This window comes from Brassica napus, chromosome A3 (genome assembly GCF_020379485.1).
Source record: "Brassica napus cultivar Da-Ae chromosome A3, Da-Ae, whole genome shotgun sequence".
Taxonomy (NCBI): Eukaryota; Viridiplantae; Streptophyta; class Magnoliopsida; order Brassicales; family Brassicaceae; genus Brassica; species Brassica napus.
In genome coordinates, this window is record NC_063436.1 from 28,758,543 (window position 1) to 28,780,784 (window position 22,242).

A 22,242-nucleotide genomic window follows, 5' to 3' on the forward strand; every position below is an offset into this window, starting at 1 on the left:
GGTTTGGACTTTAGAGTATAGTCTGAAAATTTAAACTTTTTAAAATTATTCTTTTTATAAAATTAATAATACATAAAAGATATTCCATATGTATAATAGTTGATGTTTTAGAAGATTTGTATTGTTTCAAAATAGAAGATGTTTTAACATATCTGTGGAATATAATTTAATTGGAAACCATTTAACTAATTACATTTCACAAGTTTTCGAATAATTGGTTAAATTCTTTGATTTATACTTTTTTAATAGGAAAAGTAAAATTTCTTAATATTTGTGATTTAATCCATAACATCACTTTATTATGAAATAGAGAGTATATATGTAAATGAGTTGGTGAAATCTGATTAGCCAAACAGTTAAAAACCTAATCTATAAAACCACAAGCCACTTCGAGAGAGATGATTCGAGAACGGCAACGACAAGCAGAGCCAAAATATCCACTTTGGACATCGACCAATTTACATGGAGCTGAGCTTCATTCTTACAGGAGAAAGGTCTGAGGTTATGTATGGTGTTCAGTGTCCTCAATGCGAGGGTACAGATATATCATATATTGACGTATCTTATATATGGCAGAAGCAGACGTATATTATATGTGGTCAATGTTTTAGTTCCTTCGATTTTTATTTTCTGTTTCAGAATTGTTTCAATTTTTCTTGTCTATGGGGTTTTGTTTTGATTCTTTCCTTCGACTCTTTTCCGAAATATGCTTTGCCCGCTTTGGAAACAGACAATACAAGACAACGTATAGGAACAAGCAGAGAAAAAAAAACGAATTGGGAGGAGAGCGTACGTACTGTTAGTTTTTTTTTCTTCGAGCAACCAACAACTTCATTATTTAAACTTGGGAAATTTGCCAATATGGAACTAAATCTCTAAAGTATTGTCCCCTTAGAACTAAATTCTTTAACCTTGTCCGTATAGAATTAATTCTTGTCCCCTTAGAACTAATACTTTGTGAATCTACTATTTTGTCCTTTTCTTTATAATATAGTTAATAAAATTTTAAAAACTATATGAATTAAAAAGGAAATACTTAATTAAATAAAAATAGGGCAATTTTTTCCCAACTCTCCATCTCGTTCTCTCCGACTCTCTTTCCCAATCGAGAGACGATTTCTTTCTCGCCGGCGACACCTTCCGCCTCTGAGATTCTTGGTTCGTCGGAGAGCTTCAACGAGGAGACATATCGCTTCTCCCTCCTCCTTCTTGCGTATTTCCTCTGTTAGTGCCACCGGTTAGATTGTCGTTCTTATCTCCGCCGCCGCCGACCATCGAAGCTGCTCAAGCTCGGGAGTAGCTTCTCCTCCCCGATTAAGGACGATTAGTTTCACAGTTGTTTTCTTTTGCTCTTCCTTCATCTCGGTTCTGACAATTTGAAGGTTAGGCTTTGAAATCCCCTTTACGATTTTGCTTTTTTTTTTGTTTGTTCTTTATGTTTATTTGCATGTACTACAAATTGTACTAGATAGAGAGTTAGTTTAAAACACAAATCGAAACAAGTTTATGGTTTTCAGAGGCGGAATGTGGTTGAGTGGGGTGTGAGATTGGCTTGTTGTTGAGGTGATTTTGAGTTCTAGTTTGTTTGGTATCGGCTTTACTAAGGTTTAGAATTCATAATAGACTTGAAAAAGCTAATGACTTTGACATGCTTTAGACATCGATTTTACATACTTGTTTTGGGATCGAGTTTGTTATTTGAATTGAATTTGTCGATAGTGTGTAGTCTTTTGTTATTCATTTGGTGCGTAGCTTTGACTCTGTTTTATTTTAGAGGAAAACACTTTTGCTAGTTGATTATATTTTGTTTTGATTTGTGTTTCTAACTAGTTTTGAATTGTAAAAAACTAGTTAAATGTGAGATGGTTATATTTGGTTCGCTGTTAACTTATGGAATCCATGTTTTTTAGGAATGGCTCACCAGTTTCCTAAACGCATTCTTCAAGAAGGTGCTGAGACGCAAATGGATAAGATTAACAACACATGTAGAAGGACGCTTCTGAAGGCGGTAAAGGTGGCTCTGAAAGATGAGTATGAGGAAGTTTTGAAAGACCCTGTCTTCGGGCCTCTTCTGGCGATCATAGAGAACAACCTCATCTACTCAGGGAAGATTATTCACAGCTTCATGTGCAAGCAGCTCAGGGTTTCCAAGCTTCACGAGCTGTGGTTTATTTTTGCGAAGAGGCCTCTTAGGTTTTCTATGCAAGAATTTTATGCTGTGACTGGATTGAAGTACAAAGAGGAACCCGACGTAGACTTCATTAACTGGAAGAATGATAAGGGGTTCTGGGCTAATGCGCTGAAGACCAATGCGAAGATCAACTTATATACTATAAGGGATGAGCTCCTTAAGGTGTGTAACGAGTGGTCGTATGTGGACAGAGTGAGGTTAGTGTATCTGTCCATTATACAATCATTCCTCATGGCTAAGGATTGGAAAGTGTATATCCCTCAAGAATACATCCGCTTGGTGATGGATTTTGAGAAATTGAGGATGTATCCTTGGGGTCTTCGCGCTTATGATGAGCTGATTGCATCAATACTCAGAGCAAGAGAAGATGTGCATACGAAGAACAGCTACGTGTTGGATGGATTCTCATATGCGTTTCAGATATGGATTATGGAGGCAATTCCAGACATTGGTTCTATGGTGGGTAAAAAAATAAAAAAAAACGTGAAGAAAATGAGATGTAGGAATTGGAAAGGTAGTGGTAAAGTATCCTACCAAGATATCACCAGCCTAGAGTCCCACTTTGATAAGGTAACTGATATTTCTTCTTTAAATATTGAGTTCAATAAATGTTCAATGTAAGCTTAGTGTTTTGTTTGTTCTTGCAGGGAGAGCTGTTCACATTTATATCATCTACTGGTGATTTCGATGTGATTGCTGATACTGAGTTCCTTAGGGAAGATGAAAAGAAGGACGAAAGAGTTGGTCGTATTGTTGAATTGATCAATGCGAAACAAGACTGGACGCATTTCGATTGGGAAGTTGAGTCTTTGCCTGCACATATGGACCTTTCTGATTCAGAACAAGATGAACCGGCTGATGTTGCAGAAGAACCGTCAGAACAAGAGGAAGCGACTGTAGTTGCAGGGGAACCGGCTGTTACTGCGAAAAGAGGCAAGCGCAAGCTAATTGATCCTGGTGCCGAGTCTCGAAAGAAACAACTGCTTTGTCAACGTGCGGCTGAACACAACAGTGGTGTCTCTAGTGAAATGAAGACCTTCATTGAAGGTTTGTTCACCGCTTCTTTCAACTCTTTTAAGGAAGTGGTGCAGAAGGACATACATGAGCGTTTTGACAACGTTGCCAATGAGGTGTCTCAACTCAAGGAACAAGTCTCTCAGCTTAAGGGTCTATCGGAAACAGTGGGAAAAGGCAACACATCCGAGATTCTCTCTCCTTCAGCAACAATTGGAAAAGACCAAGGACCATCATCTCATAGTACGGGTCCTCCCGCAGGAAAGGGAAAAGGCAAGGCATCTGCAAATGTGGATCCTCCTCCGGTTCGTCGTAGCCCTCGGCCAGTAAGAGAGGTAACCAAAAAATGAAGCTCTGTGTATTTTGCTATGTCGACTCTTTTGATGTAATGTCCTTGTATTGTAATATGTAATATATCGGCTTGTATGAACTAATGATGATGACTTGTGGGATTGACTATTTTGTAATGTACTTTTCTATATTTTGCTATGGACTGTCTTTTTAGTATTAATGTTATGCTCGTTTTTATTAACAGGATGTTCAAACTGATGAAAATGAAATGATGGATTTTTTGAAGAATTTGACCAAATCAGCGAGATGTGTAGATAAGGGGACCCAAGACTCTTTACAAGAAGCCATGGGAAACCTTTCTCAAGCATCTCATGTTAAAAGTTTTGATCCTTCACAACATCTGGATGGTGATGAACCAGCTGACTTTGCCACTCCACTGTCTTCGTTTAAGCCTGCGGATTGGAGACCACCTACTCTGAAAGACGTGGACTCACTTGAGGACCGGATACATGATCCCGATTACTCACTAGTGTTTGTCCCTGAGGCATCATGGGGCAAACTTGTTGACTGGACCAAAACTTTCAAGTAAGTTGATATTTTTAAATTTTTTTAACAATTCTACCATTTTGATACTGAATTTTGTAATGCAGAGAACTAAAAATTGGACCATCTATGCTCACAAATGAGTTAGTAACTCGTGTCGTCGGACCTTCAGAGTGGCTCCTGAATAAGGTCAGTTATTACCTTGTTCCTTTTTATTTTGTGTACACAAACTTACAGTCTTTTATCAAATTATGCAGGAAATTGATGGTATGATGTGGTTATTCACTGAGAGGACTTCCTTGCGGCGATGGTTTCCAAATAAAGTAGCCTTCATGACATGCTTGTTCAGTAATCAAATTACGAACTCTTACAACGAGTATAAGAAGGACAAGAAGAAATTCAAAGTGGGCGGACTGCTACAACAGTACGGCATTGGCGAACTTCCAGCACACGGACGAACAAGACTAATGTGGGATCTTGATGTTAACCGCATGTATGTCCCCCTAAATGTTGGTAAGCACTGGATCTCTATGTGCGTCAACTTTGTTACTCGGTCGATAGAGGTCTTTGACTGTGAGGGACTGAGACACCCCGGTGCAGTGGAGCCATTTGCAGTTCTCATCCCTAGAATTGTCAAAGCCATTCAGTCTTCTAAGAGTCGACAGTATCAAGTCAAGCAGTATACCGTCTCCTACGTCTCAATGCCCTTCTTATTGAACAAAAGTAGCAGTGACTGTGGAGTATATGCCTTGAAGCACATTGAATGCCATCTTCTAGGCTTGGACTTTTCCCTGGTGAATGACAACAACATTCGTGAAGCGCGGCAGAAGATTGCTTATGACCTATGGGAAGCTGCTATTGATCCTGTCCTTATTGAAAGGATGGCAAAATTCACTCCCCCGAAGACAATTTCAAGTGCTCTAGTGGAACTTGAATAAAATTCTTTCTGTTATGACTTGTGTAGGAAGTATATTGTTATTTGGTGATTTTATTTGACTCTTTTAGTTACCATTTTACTCCTTTAGTTACTACCTTATTTCACTGTTTTATTTGACTCTTGAAGTTGCTTTCTCTTTACTTTTTAGGTGACAATATGAAACCCTATCTATTCCCTAAATGATTGATATGCGCTGTCCTAATTCTTATCAAAACATAACCGAAATCTAAACCTATCTATACCCTAAATGGCATTAAAGTAGGAAAAAATATATTAAACCTTATACCTTAAATGACACTAAAGAAGACAAACGATTTCAAACCCTATACCCTAAATGACACTAAGGAAGACAAACGATTTCATTAGTAATCTGCAAAATTCATAATAATCAAAACAAATCTTTATAATGAAAACACATACAAGTTGACCATATGTGCCCATCCGATTAGAAACATTGTAAACCCTAATTATATTGCTTATATAAGATCATAAAGCGGCCACAAACACTACATCTTGCGGTGTTTTTTTCTCCTACTTGTTCTTAAAAAAATCTCTCCTCAAAAGAGAATGACGAATACGAAATACCATGGAGCGATCCCTACCAGATGCTGGTGTGGAAAGAAGATTGTCACTTATGTTTCAAAAACGGAAGAGAACCCATACAGACGATTCTTCAGATGTGAGATTGGTTTACAGGTAAATCTGATAATTCATTACTTCATATTCTTCTATATGTCAATTGATTTGTTTTGTGTTTTGAAACAGAGAAAAAAAGAAAATCATCTTTTTAAGTGGGTGGACGAAGCTCTGCTTGATGAGATTGAAAGGATGTCTGAGCATCAGGCGAGAGTTGCTGAGGAAATTGAAGATCTGAGAATTTCCATGAAGAAGACAGTGCAGGAAGAAGTTATGAACCATAAGCATTCGCTTGATGTAGGTTGCGTAGGAACCCTTTTCAGTTTGTTATGTCTCTGGTCCAAATGTGATTGATATTGTAATGGTTCTCTGATTCAAGTTACATTTTCAAATATTGAACCAATCTGATTTCCAGTTTTATTGTCGTGTTATGAACAACGTTATCAATAAAAACCTAATTTTCATAGTCCCTGAAACATAGTATCCAAAAAAACGTGAAACATAACTTGTATAAATCAAGATGAACAAAGCTGAAACATAACTTTGATAGTCTCTGAAACATAACTTGCATAAATCAAGATGAATAAAGCTTGCGTAAACAGAACTTGCATAAAGTCTGAAACATAGTAACCCAAAAAAAACCGGAAACATAACTTGCATAAATCAACATAAACAAAGCTTGCATGAAACGAACTGAGTATCCTATATTGCTCGATCACATGTTCTCCTATCGTGCCCTCGAATCCCACATCGGCTACATTTGCGACCTTTAGAGCCTTGATTTCCTTGTGACGAACGGATCTTATCTTCGGCTGTCTCGTATCTGCGTTTCTTTCTTCTACCTGCAGCTCGTCTAGACTCTGGAGGAAGGACTTTCGTCTGCTCCACATGAGATGGAACAGTCCAAGCATCTTCAGGGACACCAATAGGATTTATGCTTTCTTCATAAGCCGTGCGCCATGACGCAGTAGTGTATATGTCGTCTGTGAGTGTGTGTGCTTGTATTCCAACACTGAAGCCTGCTTTTATGGCGTGCCTGCATGGGATTTTCATCAGATCAAACTTCCCACAAGAACACGTGCGTCTGACCAAGTCAACCATGCAGTCAAAAGTGTCACCTTGAACCAAAAACCTGTCATCGCTAATCGGGAAGACCTTAAACTTTTTACCCTTCTCAATCCTTCTGTCTATCTTCTTCTCCACAGCAATGGTCAGTGGCTTCGAGTGCTTATAACTTAAAGTTCTACGTTGGAAAAACCATCGAGTCATCATTTCCCTAATGCTGTCCATTAGAGGTATTACTGGAAACTCTCTAGGCGTACGCAAAGCAGAATTTATCGACTCCGCAGGGTTAGTAGTGTTGATATCATACCTGTAACCCGGGAATTGACAACGAGCCCACTTCCTCACATCGGCTTCTATTAGATAATTTCCAATTTCAGGACTAATAGAGTAAATAGCAGTGAACAGCTTACGAAAATCAGCAGCTCGATAAGCTTTAGAAGCCTTTGCAACCAAACCAGCCACACCTTTCCCACTAAAATATGTTACGACATTATTCAGCAAGTGGTGAATGCAAATTCCGTGATGAGCTTGCGGGTACACGTTAGCAATAGCTTTAGCAATCGAGGAATTCCTATCAGACACAAAAGCTAAACTATGCTCGTCAGCAATGACCGCATTAAGTTGTCTCATAAACCAGTTCCACGCAAGGTCATTCTCTGAGTCGACAACTCCAAATGCAATAGGATATAAATTAGAGTTTCCATCTAATGCAGTAGCAACCAGTAATACCCCTTTGTATTTGCTCTTCAAGAACGTCCCATCCACAACAATAACTTTCCGAATTGCAACATAGAAACCGCGAAGACTCTGACCAAAGGAGATGAAGAGGAATCTGAATCGCCCTTCAGAATCCCTTTCATAAGACGTGTGTGACCCTGGATTAGCTTCCCTCATCATGTGCAAGTATTTGGGAATTTTTTCATAGCCTTCCTCTGGAAGGCCTTTCACTTTGTTGATTGCATACTCACGTGCATCCCATGCCAAAGAATAGGATATCTCAAGTCCATGTTCTGAACGCATATACTGGACTATATCATTAGATCTCGGCCCTTCTTTAGCAGTTTCATACATATGCATAACCAGAGTACCAATTGTTTTTGCTGAAGCTGTCCGAACAGAACCCTTCCTTTTGGATGCAGCACATGAATGATGAGGTACATACTTTTTGATGATAAAATAAGATGAACCAGGTAACCCCTCTGCACGAACACGCCAGCTGCAATCATCATCTGCGCAACGAATGTACCACATTTTTTTATCCGACTTGACAAGCTTATAGTCGAAATTATGTTTCATTGCACATATTTCGAATGCTGCCTTCAAAAGCGTTTTCGAAATAAAATGTTGACCCTCCTTCACAAAATCCACCAAAGAAAATCGCACATCATTTCCATTGGTCTTCTCTTTGTCACACCATTCAACCTCTTCTTGTGAATCCATAGTTTAGATAGGAAAAAATTAGAGAAGAAGAAAAAAAAAAAAAAGAAATCGTGAGACAACGATGAAGAAGACCACAATTTAGGAAAAATAACAATTAAAAAAGGAAAACAAAATATTTAAAAGATTTAGAGAATATTTCATAACCGTTTTTACCAAGATTTCCGGATTTAGTTTACTAACCGTTATAGAACTTGCATTCTACCAATTTAGAAAATAGAATAATAAATAGGATGTTATATACTACTATAGTAGATACAAAGACATGTTGTAGATTGTATTTTCTTGCGTGGTTTATAATAAGGAAGGATTTAGATTTTATTTTCTAGCGCGGTTGATGAGATGACATTGTTTAGTGTTTTAAATCTACCAGAAATATAGAGCATAGAGGAAATCGTGAACTTCATATTCTGCCTTACTAGTTGTATACGTTTCCGTTATAATATGCAGTCTACATGCCTTAGAACATTGTGTTTCTTTCAGATTACGTATTCTAAACCGCCGTAGATGGCAGATATGGTTAACTAGCACATTTAGCCAATTTTTCAAATTATTATGTAAACATCTTTTGATGTCAAAAATATTTTTCTCACATGTACATGCTTATCTATATTAAGTTAACTATTTTTCCATATTTTTTTCCTTTGTAAAAAAAATCTTATGAATTTTTATATATAAAAAGGGTAGTCACTGTCCAAATGTGTGAAAAGTTAATTTAGTTCAAAGGGGACAATACTTTAGAGATTTAGTTCCATATTGGCAAATTTCCCAAACTTTGGTAAACAGTAAACCCCGACAATTTTTCAGCAGACTAAAATATTCTGCTTTACCAGGATCTACAATATCCCGAACTTTTACCTCCATATTATAAAAGCGGATTCTATTTGTATTATAGTGTAGATTTCCAGTAAAACAGTGGTAGACACTTTTGCTCAAAATTAAAATAATTTTAAGAAAAATTAGGGGAAAGCAATACATATAATCAAGGTATCAAGAGATTCAACAACAGCTAAAAAAGCTGAAATCTCACAACGTGGGTTAAGATGCTCATAAAATACAACAAGACTGGTGGATATTTCTAAGTCCACGGGCACAGGCTAGTCTTGTTCAGCGTCTCCGAGTTCTTTATCTTCTGGCACACTTTGGACGTACAAAACATTGTTGCATCTGTTTGAACAAAGGTAGTAAATTAAAAACCAAGAGATCCGAGAAAGTTAACACAACTAACAAAGGTTAAGATGATGAATGTGTGTTCAGTTAACTTTGTGAATGAAGCAAGACAAATAATGAAGTTATAGTTTACCTGATCAAGATCTCTCCGAGGTTTCCTGTCAATTGTCCATCAATGTATTCTTCAGTGTTTCCAAGCTGCAAAGCACAGTATGGCCAAACTCAAATGACTACTAAACTGAAAAGAATGATATAGGCCTATCTGTATAACTAAATTGATTTCTATCACTCCTAGCTTTTAACATTACAACATCAATCTTTGCTCAAAACTTCATCCTACTTTAGCATTCTCGAACAGATCATAAAAACGCTAAAGGAAAGTACCTGCAAGTTCATGTAGGAGTCAACAGAGGCGAGGAAACCTGTAAAATAGATAAGACTCATGTAAGAAACATTACAAGCTTTTGGTTATCATATCAAAACTCATAATGGTTTTAAAAAAGATAATTACCTTTGTATTCCATTCCCCATTTGAGCTTGACGATAACCGTCTTTCCGGTTAAGTTGTTCAAGAACGGCTTCGGGTTTACTGGTATATATGGTCTGCACAAATCTCACCAATATACAAAACAAATTACAAAGCCAAGCTTAATAGAAATCGTGATAAAACCCTAAAACAATCATGGGTTCGCAAAATCAGAGCTTGAAAACACCAAAGTTCGAAGCTTTTTGAAAGTTCTAATGCTACTTGAACAAGTAAAGTTACAACCTTTAAGCTCAACCAAGTAAAGAAAAAAAAAAAGAAATCGAAGCTCAAATTAACGAAACTTACAGCCATGAGTGATGGAACGAAGAGACGAATCGAAGAGTGGGAGGAAGTACAAATCGCTAAAAACTTACAAATATATTTAGTGTAAAATTATTTGAATGATTATTAAAATAACCATAATAATAATAACACATCTATTACGTATATATATTAACAGTTCCGTTCTACAATATGAACACTGTTTTGTTTTAGAGTATAGTCAAAGTTATAACCTGCATAGAAACAGTCCCAATGATGATCATGTTGTCATTAGAACTTCTAGTTCTAGTGATGCCCAGGCATAGAGTTCCAGGGGACCCATTTGGAAGGAACAAACTCTTGGCATCCACACTTAAATATGTCTCACATTATATCTTTCATTTCACTTTCAATAAAATCATACATTTTTATTGATAAATGAGTTAGTATTGTTCCTGTGTCAAGATATACCGGAACAATGTATATCTTGACACAAGACCAATGATAACTCACTTATCAAAACCAATATATGATTTTATTGTGAGTGAAATGAAAGATAAAATGGAGATAGATTTACTAAATGAGAGATGCATAGGAGAACGAAACTGATTTGGATTTTCATTTGGATTGAGACTATGATTTAGGTTGCGGTTTTAGAAAATGCTACATGCACTTATATACCATAAAGGAGTTGTATTTTAATGATAAATGAAAGCTTCGTGAAGTTGAAGAAAGTGGAAGAAAAGCATGTGTCACCCATAAACGATGGAATAGGTGTGAGGTGTGTAAGTAGAAGTTAGGTAAAACGTTGGTTTTGTATTTTGGTATGTATTCGGAAATAAATAATGATGCATTTTAAAGGAAATGATTGCATTACAATTCAACCATGGACATTCAGATTTCAGAGAAGACCACTATTTCAGTACAGTAAAGTTTGCCTTAGAATTCAATCATGGGACTTTCGTATATCATCACAATTTCAAATAACTAATAAAACTGGAAAATTTTATTATACTGTAAAAGTATTGAGCGCGTTACCTTTTCAGACACATTTTTCTCTTTTTTGTCATGATAAGACACTTTTCACTGGAGGGACATATTGTCCTCTTCCAATCCATGTGGTTTTACACCAGTACCCTTCACGCTTGGTTAATAAAAGTAAAAAACTCCTTTCTTTTTGTTTGTTTGATTCTATTTAGTTTGTGGGGACTAGAGCTTTTAAGTTACAAAAAAGAGTGTATATCCCACTATATAAAAACTACTAATTTTGAGACTTCTTAAGAGTGTCACATAGGCAAAAAAATTGAGAACCAACTAATCTGCCATGTCATCCCAGACTGGACTTAAAAGACCAACCTTCGCAGCCTATTATTACTAAATTTCGGAGCCCATTACACCATTCTCAGCATTCCATTTTAACAGCCCATTATTACTCAAATACTAAAGGCTCTAACCCATTATTACTCATATAATAAAGGCCTTAAAACATCCCACTATATAAAATTTAATAATTTTGAGGCTTCTTAGGAGTACCACATGGGCAAAAAAATTAAGAACCAACCAATCTGCCATGTTATCCCGGACTGGGCTTGAAAGACCAACCTTCGCAACCCATTATTACTAAATTTCGAGCCCATTTACACAATTCTCAACATTCCATTTTAACAGCTCATTTTTACTCAGATACTAAAGGTCCTAAGGGCATCTTCATCCCTACTCTATTTTTTTTCTCTAAAATGGAGTAAAAGTGAATATGGAGTAAGAAATGCTCCAACCAAAGTCCATATCTCACTCCATAATGAAATTTACTCCATAAATGGAGTAATCTATTTTTTTGTTTGTTCATCACTCCATTATGGAGTGAAAAATGAAGTAGGGTTGAAGCAATTTTACTCCATTTTCACTTTTACTCCATTTTAGAAGACAAAATGGAGTTATACATTGGAGATGCTCTAACCCATTATTACTCATATACTAAAGACCCTAAAACATAATCCCTAACCCATTAATACTAAAAGTCCTAAAACATATAATTCTCTAAAAACTAAAAATCACTCATCCTCACCCTAACCCTAATCACCGGCTCCATCTCATCGTGATTCTCTTCCTCTTCATCTCATCTTCAACTTAAATATTATCATTTTTGAATGAAAACATTATTATTATTGAAATATTAATTATTTATCCAAAACTCTAATAAACAAAATATACAAGTTGTTAATGCACTCTATTGTTTGCAAAGAAGCTTTTCATATTATTTCCCTTTTTCATTTAATGCACAAATACAAATGTAGATTTTCCTTTTATCTAGAAGATATTTTTTAATTTAACATACCAATTATGAACAGTTTGATCATGTTTATCATAAATTTGGTTTTATATATATATATATTTAGTTTTAATATATTCTACATTATTTACATCTTATTAGTTTTAAACTATACAAAAAACATATATTAATTGCATATTTTAAAACTTACTTTATATTTTAAAACGATTAAAGTCACAATGACCAATTATTTTCCAGCACCACCAAAAACTCGAAAAACTCTATACAACCAAAATTTTATTTTCATATATTATTAAATTTTATTTGTTTATAATATGTTTTAATTTTCAGGAAAACTATCACTCACAACCACACCAGGTTCGCACTTTTACTTTGGCAACGACATAGATATCATACAACGCTTTCAAAAGAGGAATAAACTGCTATCCTAAGCCTGATGGCATACCTCCACATGGGATCAAACCACAAGACGGAAACCGACACCAGTCAACTGTTTTAAAATTTACACTTCAATGCAAACAACCATATATTTTTCAAACTTACTATTGTTTAGAAAACATAAACTGATCATCGCATCGCATTCAAACAAAAACTCTATGGTTAATTCTATAACGAACAAAATTTAACTTCCAATATCTGATATTTAAAACTACAAAAATATAAAAAATTACTTTAATAAAACATATTATCCGCGCGAAGCGCGGACCCCGGCTCTAGTTTTATCTAAAAAGAAATAGAAAGCACGATTGACATCTAAAAAGAAATGAAAGCACATACAAAAAATAAAAGAGAGCGAATATGTATTAAAAGTAACTTTTTAAATTCCCCAATATGTTATATGTGTCATCATTTTATATTATACTATATAAATAAATATATAATCACATAAATAAATCATTAATTTTTTTCTTTATATTTTGATATCCATATGTATATATGTATTTTAATATTTTTAAAAATCAAATTTAAATTTCATACGGTGTATTTTGATGTTTGTGGACACAGAATTTGTGGATACATTTCTTATGAACACATTTGAAATAGTTGTGGACATATGTTTTGTGGATAGTTTTTTAGTATTTTGTAGATACATTTTTGATGGACAAGTTTAAAACATCCACTGATATGGCAGAGACATTTAGTGTACAATATTTTATAGACAAAATTTTGTGGACAAAAATCTTAGCCTTACAAATTTTATGTACAAAATTTTGTGGACAAGATTGTTTGTAGACAAATCATACAAAGATTCAAAGCTTCTTTTCCCAAATCAGTAACAGACTCTTACATCTTTTATAGTCACAAAGTATTTTCCATTCAAATGTGTCTCGGATTATGTTCTCTTTGTCCCTCCAAACATTGTGTTAAGTTTTGTGAACTATATTGTGCTACTCTTTCCAAATGTTCTTCAAAGTTACAAACTTTCAACACGTTAAGAGAGACAGTTGTCAAGTATAAGCAAAAAAATGACAAGGAAAATGATTAAAAACCCACTCTTTGTCGCTATTATTATAGATCTATAGTTCTACAACTCTTGAAAGGAGAAAAGAGTTAAGGTAAATGAAATACAAATCTCCGATGACGAGCTCATGTGAAGTTGGTTGACTATCAAACTTCCTTTTCTTCTTCGACTTTGATTTGGCCATGGTTCGCGATTTACAGAGAAAAAAGGAAAATAACAGTAAAGTGAAAAATTAAAATCAAACAATATTTTGTGCTTTTTATTTCTTCATGATATGATACAGAGATGAAAAAGGTCTCGATAAAAAGTAGACGAAAATGGAAAAATATGTAGAAAGACAAAAGAGGTGGAAAGAAATAACAAAATCAGACATGTGGCAAAGATAAAAACTTAATCGTAGTCTTCAACAATTGATGAAGAAGAAGGAGAGAGTTTGGTGAAATTAAAGTTAGAGAACTGGGGAAAGTAAATGAAAAAGTAGATCTGAGATAGTAAATTGATATACAGACTTTTGGAAATTTAATAATAAATTAATTTTGGAAAGTGTAGATGAGAGTATCTAGGACAATACACATAGAGAAAATATGCTTCCAGCAACAAGTGTCTTAATCTGTAACTAGATTTTGACCCGTGCAACCGCACGGGTGTTTGTTTTCACTTTTTTATACATGAATTATTGTTTTACAACATAAGTGGTATATATTTTTAATGTTAATCATATACATAAATATTTATATAACTATTTCAAATACAATAATTTTATAATTTACATGTTATAATTAATTAATTGTTTAAACCGTATGTATTTACCACTTCTTATTATATATTTATCTTATTGTATTTGCATTTAGTTATTAAGCAAATTAATATATTAATGAGAAAATATATTTAAAAATTATTTTGTATTTAATTTATGCTAAATTTTGTCCCGTCTTTCAAAACTGGATTTCTTTTTACCAATATTAGATAATTTATTATTGTATATATAAAAGTCTAAGATATGTTAATTTTTAGACATGTATTATATAGTTTGTTTTAAGATGTTCTATCATCATATTATATTTTAAATAAATAATTTATATTTATGAAAATAAATTTTATAAATTTATCAATTGAATATAATTTTATCATATTTATTTTAGTATAATAATTATATTTTAACATGAACATGACTATAAAGTAGATAAAATAGGATATAATTTATTTATTTTCGTTTTTAAACGATAACTTAAAATACATTAAGTTATTGTTTAAATATTTTTACACATATTTATTAAAATTTTAAAATATAATATATAAATATATCTTATATTTAAAATGAAAATATATTATGATTAAAGTAGTTACAAAGATTTTATATTATTAACTTTAAAGAAATACATGTTAATTTTTATACATGTATTATATAGTTTGATAATGTAAACCCATCTTTCCAACATATTAAATTTTATTTTTGAACATAAATATTTTATAATTACGAAAATCAAATAAATAAATATATAAATTTAATACAATTTTATTATATTTAGCTCAATATAATAATTTTATTTTAATATGATTGATTATGATTATATAATAAATAAAATATTATAGATTTTTTTATTTTTAATTTTATATAACTGAATTTATTAATGTATAATAATATTTTAAACTAATTTCGAAATTAGCAAAGATATTTAAATATAATTTCAAAAATGAAGATCTTGTAAAAATCTTTTAAACAGATTTGTTAGAATTTTAAAATAAATATATTTATATTTAAAATGAAAAGATATCAAAAGATATTATGATTAAAATATTTTTAAAATTCTATTTATTATTAGTCTGAATTAAAATGTAATATGAATTTCTATGAATAGATCCATTAGGTCTATTTTTAAAAAAATCACGGGTTTTAATTACACTAATCGAAAAGGGTCATTAGTTTCTCGGAATGTGGCCAGTATATTACTCCTATCTGTTTTGGGCCGCAATTTGAGGCTTGGAAACGATAGTATAAAACGACACGCATTCCATTCCATTTACAGAAAACCGGCAAGGAGTTTGGTTTGTCACACATCAAAACAGCTTGTGGTTTTTGTTTCAAGGTTATCAAAAGTTTCAACAACAGCAAAGCTGAAATCTCACAAGTTGGGTTAAGAATTTAAGATACTCATAGAATACAACAAGACTGGGTATTTCTAAGTCCACGGGCACAGGCTAGTCTTGTTCAGCATCTCCGAGTTCTTCATCTTCTGGCACACCTCGGACATACAAAACGTTGTTGCATCTGTTTTAACAAAAACCAGTAAAAATATAAAACCAAGAGATCTAAAAAAAAGTTTACACAATTAACAGAGATTAAGATGATGAATGTGTGTTCAGTTCTTAAATCTCATCAACTAATAATGACACTTCAGCTTTGTTGAAAACATAAAACAGATTAACTTATACAGGGAACAATAACGAAAGTAAGTGGTAACACTGAGAGAATGAAGCAAGACAAACAATGAAGTTATAGATTACCTGATCAAGATCTCTCCGAGGTTCCCTGTCAATTGTCCATCGATGTATTCTTCAGTGTTTCCAAGCTGTAGAAAACAGTATAGCCAAACTAAAACTAATAAACTGAAAGAATGATAAGCCTATATGTATAACTAAATTGATTTCTATCCTATTCGAACAGAACATATAACGCCAAAGGAAAGTACCTGCAAGTTCATGTAGGAGTCAACAGAGGCGAGAAAACCTGTAAAAAGAGACAAAGGACTCATGTAAGAAGCATTAAAGACACAAAGCTTTTGGTTATCACATCAATGGTAAGAGAAAAGATAATTAATTACCTTTGTATTCCATTCCCCATTTGAGCTTAACGATAACCGTCTTTCCGGTTAAGTTGTTCAAGAACGGCTTCGGGTTTACCGGTATGGTCTGCACAAATCTCACCAATACACAAAATCAATTACAAAGCCAAGCTTCAATTGAAATCATGATAAAACAATCATGGGTTCACAAAATCAGAGCTCGGAAACACCAAAGTTCGCAGCTTTTTTGAAAGTTCTAATGCTACTTGAACAAGTAAAGTTACAACCTTTAAGCTCAACCAAGCAAAGAAAAAAAGAAATCGAAGCTCAAATTAACGAAACTTACAGCCATGAGTGATGGAACGACGAGACGAATCGAAGAGTGGGAGGAAACAAATCGCTCCTCTTCGTCTTCTTAGCTTTTCGATCTCTGCTTAGGGTTTTTCGGTTTCTAGATTCGTTGCTATGAACAAAAGTGTGTGCAGAGGCCCGTGATTAGAGTACTACGGCCCATTAACAACCATAATTACTATATGCGTTTGAGTCCAGCCCAAAACAGTTTGGATTCGGTTGGGCTTGTCCAAAGCCTGTATATGTATCAAACTTTACTAATGAAACTACTTTTACCTTTTTTTTTTTTTTTTGGAATTAGACGTGTGTTGATTTATTAAAACGTCCATTAATTGCATTGACTTTGTTCTTTACACTATAGCAAAATTTCTTTCGGCTTTCCTATAGGACCAACATAACAATTAGCCGGCTTTATCTTTGACCAGCCAACTAATAGTTTAGATTATTTATATTCCATTAGAATATTCTAATATGATTTATTAATCCAAATCAAAATGATTAACACGAGGTTTTACGTGTATGACAAGAATTTGGGTGAACCACCCATTAAATTCTTTTTATTGATATGTATCCACTTAGGGCCTGACTGGTTCAAACGCAGCGGTTGCGGTTGCGGTTGCGGTTGCGGGTGGTTGCGGTTTCTAGCGGTTTTAAGAGATTTGTACGACTGGTTCTGCGGTTAGAAATTGGTGCGTTTGCGGGATACTTATGACTGGTTAACTACCAAATGCAGCAGCGGTTAAATAATAAATTAACAATATTTACATTTTATACAATTATAAAAATATCAAAAATAATAATATTATAATAAATATAAAAGTTATATTTAGAAAGTTATAATTTAATTTTTTTAAAATATAGAAAATATTTTTATTTTAGAGTTTTATAATATTAATTAAAATATAATAGATATATTTTAGCATTTTTATAATTCCAATTTAATTTTTTTATTGAATATTTTTATTTTTGTATTTATATTGTTTTGGAAAAAAAGAATTTTTTTTTATCCTTCCACAACCGCCCGCAACCGCAAACGCTAGCTGGAACCAGCTTTTGAATTTATGAGGTTCAGAGCGATTTAGAGTGGTTTGGAGCGGTTTGAGCGATTGTTGCGAAACGCCAACAACCGCTACCAACCGCAAAAGCTGCGTTTGCGGGTGGTAGCGGGAAAACCAGTCATACCCTTAGTGAAAAGTATGTGTCATTTTATGACAAATAAATAAAAAAATGTTTGTTTCAAAATTAAATAAACAGTGTTCATTTACAATCATAAAGAAAAACGCATATAAATTCGGCATGCTATTAAAAAGGTTTATCAATACCATGCTTTTTGTTTGTTTGAACAAAAAGAAAAACTTTTAAGTGAACTGTGTGAATCATTATACTTTTTGCGTTTAAAGATAATAGTAACATCGCACCATACGGAATTGTTATAAAAAAGGAAAACAAATCAAACTTTGTGATCAAGCAATGTTGATATGAGTAGCCTAATTATGACTTGAGCCTTGCAGCGTAAGTTGATGTAAGTTGAAAAAGTGGAGTCTTTGGCTCTAATTGCTTTGCTTTAGTTATGTTCTTTGGCAATTGATTTCCTTTCATTACTCTTCCACTTCTTCAAGTTTGTAAAGTATACTTAAGAAAAGTCCAAACTATATTTGGAAATTTGAAAATATCAGGATAGCTTTTACACCATTTATGGCTAATTTGGTCGCCTGCAACTTTATCAAAGATTATTTGTAATTACCAACAAAATAGTGTTGGTCGACGAAAGTTTGGCATCACATTCTCGCTAACTTCAGTTACACGCACCGATTAATACCTCAGCACTTGTTTTACTTTATTGGGGTTTTTGCCAAAACTAACCCACAACTTGATTTTAATCCCAAACCTATACCCAAACTTGAATCAAATGCAAAACTAACCTAAAAGCCTAGTGAAATTACAGCTCAGCCCCTTGTGACCAAACAAAAAAACAGAAGCCATTTTTACGAATATAGCCCCAGTAAATCGTCTGAGTCGTCTGAATTGTTGGAAGTCGTCTAGACGACTGAAGTTTCAGTCGTCTGGTACCAGCTTATTTTAAAAATAATTTATAAATCTTGTAAAAAATATTTTGATGCGTGAAAAATAAAAATCAAGTAATTATAAACAGTTTTAAGTGATATAAATTAAGATATGATAAAATTGATTTGTTTTGAAGATAGATGAGTGGAAGTAGTGTATCATTATATTCTTTGGTTTAGGAGTTTGGCAAACATATGTTGTAGTATTGTATGTATTGTTAGGGTTAGATCTTGGAAAACTAAAATGTTTTTTTCAAAAATTAGTTTTCACCAATATGTGTTTATTTCTGTGTATAGTAAACACTTTTCAAGTTTGATTTGATTTTATGAAGTGTTTAATTAGATAAATAAGTTTAGGGGTTATGTTTAGGGTGTGGACGACTTATATTTCAGTCGTCTGTTGAATAATTTACACGGACGACGTATATTTCAGTCGTCTGGAAAGTCTTCTATTTTAGTTTCCCGCTAAAAATATTTAATTTCCCGCTAAAAATATTAAACTCTTCTGGACGACTTACATGTAAGTCGTCTGTTTTAATTTATTCACCAGACGACTGAAATGTAAGTCGTCCAGGAAGTCGTCTGAGTCAAAAATATTTAATCTAAATGGATTTTTTGTCTCCCTATATAAAGAAAAATTTACACATTCTCTCTCCTCCTCTCAAATGGCTGCAACAAAAATGTAATGTTCATCATTCTAAAATTCTCCAACCTCTCTCTAATCTCTTTGACTTGAAAACACCAAACTTTATATGAATTTTTCAGTTTTGTCTCATGTATTTCTTACTAATCTATCTCTTTTGCAGGTTTTTAATCAAGTGGTACTCATCTTCCACTAATTTAGAGGTAGATCTATTAATTTTAGATATGTATTTTTGTGTGTTCTATAAATGTAGATTTATCTAATCTTCCACTCATTTTCTCTATTTTTAAGTCATTTGAACGTTTTTGGATATGCAGGTTTTTCAGATCTGGATTTGATGTGCAGGTTTTTCAGATCTGGAAGACTTCTGGGACGACTTACCTGTTAGTCGTCTGAAAATCGTCTGGAAGTCGTCTGGACTTCTTGGAAGTCTTCTGACAAAGTCGTCTGGACTTCCAGGAAGTCGTCTGGACTTTCAGGAAGTCGTCTGGACTTCTAGGAAGTCGTCTGGACTTCTAGGAAGTCGTCTGGACTTCTAGGAAGTCGTCTGGACTTCTAGAAAGTCGTCTGGATTTTTCTGAGCGTTTTGGTAAGTTCTTATGTCTGATTTTTCTTCATTTGGTAACTTCTTGTTGTATAAAGTTCTTACTTTTTTCCCAAACTAAAACTCTCCAAACCCACTCTAATCTCTTTGACTTGAAAACACCAAACTTTATATGAATTTTTCAATTTTGTCTCATGTCTTTGTTACTAATCTATTTTTTTTTTGCAGGTTTTTAATTAGATGGTACTCATCTTCCACTAATTTAAAGGTAGATCTATTATTTTTAGATATGTATTTTTGTGTGTTCTGTAAAGGTAGATTTATCTAATCTTTCATTCATTTTTTCTGTTTTTAAGCCATTTGAACGTTTTTGAATATGCAGGTTTTTATGATCTGGATTTAATATGCAGGTTTTTCAGATCTGGAAGACTTCTGGGATGACTTACTTGTTAGTTGTCTGGAAGTCGTCTGGAAGTCGTCTGGAAGTCGTCTGAACTTCCTTAAAGTCGTCTGGACTTCCTGTAAAGTCGTCTGCAAGTCGTCTGAACTTCCTAAAAGTCTTCTGGCAAAGTCGTCTGAACTTCTTGGAAGTCGTCTGGACTTCTTAGAAGTCGTCTGGACTTCTTAAAAGTTGTCTGGTCTTGTCTACTCAAGTGGAATCCAAGCTTATCTTTGTAGATGAATGATCTATAATAGTTTTGTTTGTGGTCTGTTTTGTGAATTGCATGTATACTCTTTTAGTTGTGAATTTTTTGTAAAATCAGTAATAATGTTTTCCAAGATGTATTAAATGTGCTAACAATGTGTTTACACATTTACAAATCAATGAAATAATAGACTTCAGTAGCCTTTTTCTTATCTTTGGATCTCTCATATGCAATAATAAACTCCAATGGCCTTTTTCTCATCATAATAAACAAGAATGCTGGTAATAGATGGAAACAAACAATAGTAACTAGTCAAAGCACATCATATTTTTTATAAGTTTGCATTGAAAAACTTAGTCAAATTTAGTAAAACTAAGGGAGAGAACATATTTTGTAAATATGAGTTTTACATATCTTGAAGTTACTTATCACTCTTAAAAATACAAGTTATTCAAAAACTAACGTAGAAGACTTAAAAACTAGTGGAGAAGACGCGGACGACTTCAATCTAAGCTGTCTAGACGACTAAACTATATGTCGTCTGGTCAACGCAGAGGTTATTTTTGCAATTGACTTTGAAATCTGTTATTTCGGACGACTGAAAGTTAAGTCGTCTACTATTGTTTGGTTAAAAAAAAACTCCAAAAAAGCTAGACGACTTACATTTCAGTCGTCAGAGGTTAGTTTTGCATTTGACTGGATTATTTCAGAAGTTTGACTTTTTGGACGACTTACATTTCAGTCGTCTAGTGAAAATTAAAATAATAATATTTTTTTAAAAGTAGACGACTTAAAGTTAAGTCGTCATAGGTTAGTTTTGCAATTGAAAAAAAAAACTTCAAGATTTAATTATATACAGACGACTTATAATTCAGTCGTCCACGAGACGACTGAAATGTAAGTCGTCCAGGATTTACGAGGTTTGACCAGAATCTCAGAAAAAAGTTCTGGACGACTTACAATTAAGTCGTCTGGTGGACGACTGAATTATAAGTCGTCTGTGTATAATTAAATCTTGAAGTTTTTTTTTCAATTGCAAAACTAACCTATGACGACTTAACTTTAAGTCGTCTACTTTTAAAAAAATATTATTATTTTAATTTTCGCCAGACGACTGAAATGTAAGTCGTCTGGGGAAGTCAAACTTCTGAAATTATCCAGTCAAATGCAAAACTAACCTATGACGACTGAAATGTAAGTCGTCTAGGTTCTTTGGAATTTTTTTTGAAACCAAACAATAGTAGACGACTTAACTTTCAGTCGTCTCAGGTTACAGATTTCAAAGTCAATTGCAAAAATAACCTCTGCGTTGACCAGACGACTTCCAGGTAAGTCGTCTACAGCCGGACGACTGAAAGGTAAGTCGTCTACAGCCAGACGACTTCCCA

General features: G+C 33.6%; 5 protein-coding genes across 5 annotated transcripts; 2 read left to right on the forward strand and 3 right to left on the reverse strand.

The window, feature by feature from the left end:
- Window positions 1-1,423: 1,423 nt before the first annotated feature.
- Window positions 1,424-3,721, forward strand: LOC106441031. The gene is made up of 2 exons (XM_048764716.1): window positions 1,424-2,761; window positions 2,839-3,721. Exons 1-2 carry the CDS (start codon window positions 1,913-1,915, stop codon window positions 3,553-3,555), a joined length of 1,566 nt encoding a protein of 521 aa, XP_048620673.1. The 5' UTR covers window positions 1,424-1,912; the 3' UTR covers window positions 3,556-3,721.
- Window positions 3,722-5,543: 1,822 nt separating this feature from the next.
- On the forward strand, window positions 5,544-5,966 carry LOC125607226 (uncharacterized protein At4g04775-like). The gene is made up of 2 exons (XM_048777093.1): window positions 5,544-5,672; window positions 5,742-5,966. Exons 1-2 carry the CDS (start codon window positions 5,544-5,546, stop codon window positions 5,964-5,966), a joined length of 354 nt encoding a protein of 117 aa, XP_048633050.1.
- Window positions 5,967-6,314: 348 nt separating this feature from the next.
- Window positions 6,315-8,117, reverse strand: LOC125607227. The gene has a single exon (XM_048777094.1). It carries the CDS (start codon window positions 8,115-8,117, stop codon window positions 6,315-6,317), a length of 1,803 nt encoding a protein of 600 aa, XP_048633051.1.
- A 956-nt stretch (window positions 8,118-9,073) lies between these two features.
- On the reverse strand, window positions 9,074-10,402 carry LOC106441036 (probable small nuclear ribonucleoprotein F). The gene is made up of 6 exons (XM_013882818.3): window positions 10,326-10,402; window positions 10,117-10,172; window positions 9,796-9,887; window positions 9,669-9,706; window positions 9,418-9,482; window positions 9,074-9,281 (listed from the first exon to the last, which is right to left on the reverse strand). Exons 1-6 carry the CDS (start codon window positions 10,353-10,355, stop codon window positions 9,212-9,214), a joined length of 351 nt encoding a protein of 116 aa, XP_013738272.2. The 5' UTR covers window positions 10,356-10,402; the 3' UTR covers window positions 9,074-9,211.
- A 5,412-nt stretch (window positions 10,403-15,814) lies between these two features.
- LOC106441033 (probable small nuclear ribonucleoprotein F) lies at window positions 15,815-17,109 on the reverse strand. The gene is made up of 5 exons (XM_013882815.3): window positions 16,953-17,109; window positions 16,646-16,733; window positions 16,514-16,551; window positions 16,329-16,393; window positions 15,815-16,092 (listed from the first exon to the last, which is right to left on the reverse strand). The coding sequence occupies exons 1-5, from the start codon at window positions 16,956-16,958 to the stop codon at window positions 16,023-16,025; spliced, it is 267 nt and encodes an 88-aa protein (XP_013738269.1). The 5' UTR covers window positions 16,959-17,109; the 3' UTR covers window positions 15,815-16,022.
- Between the last annotated feature and the right edge of the window lie 5,133 nt (window positions 17,110-22,242).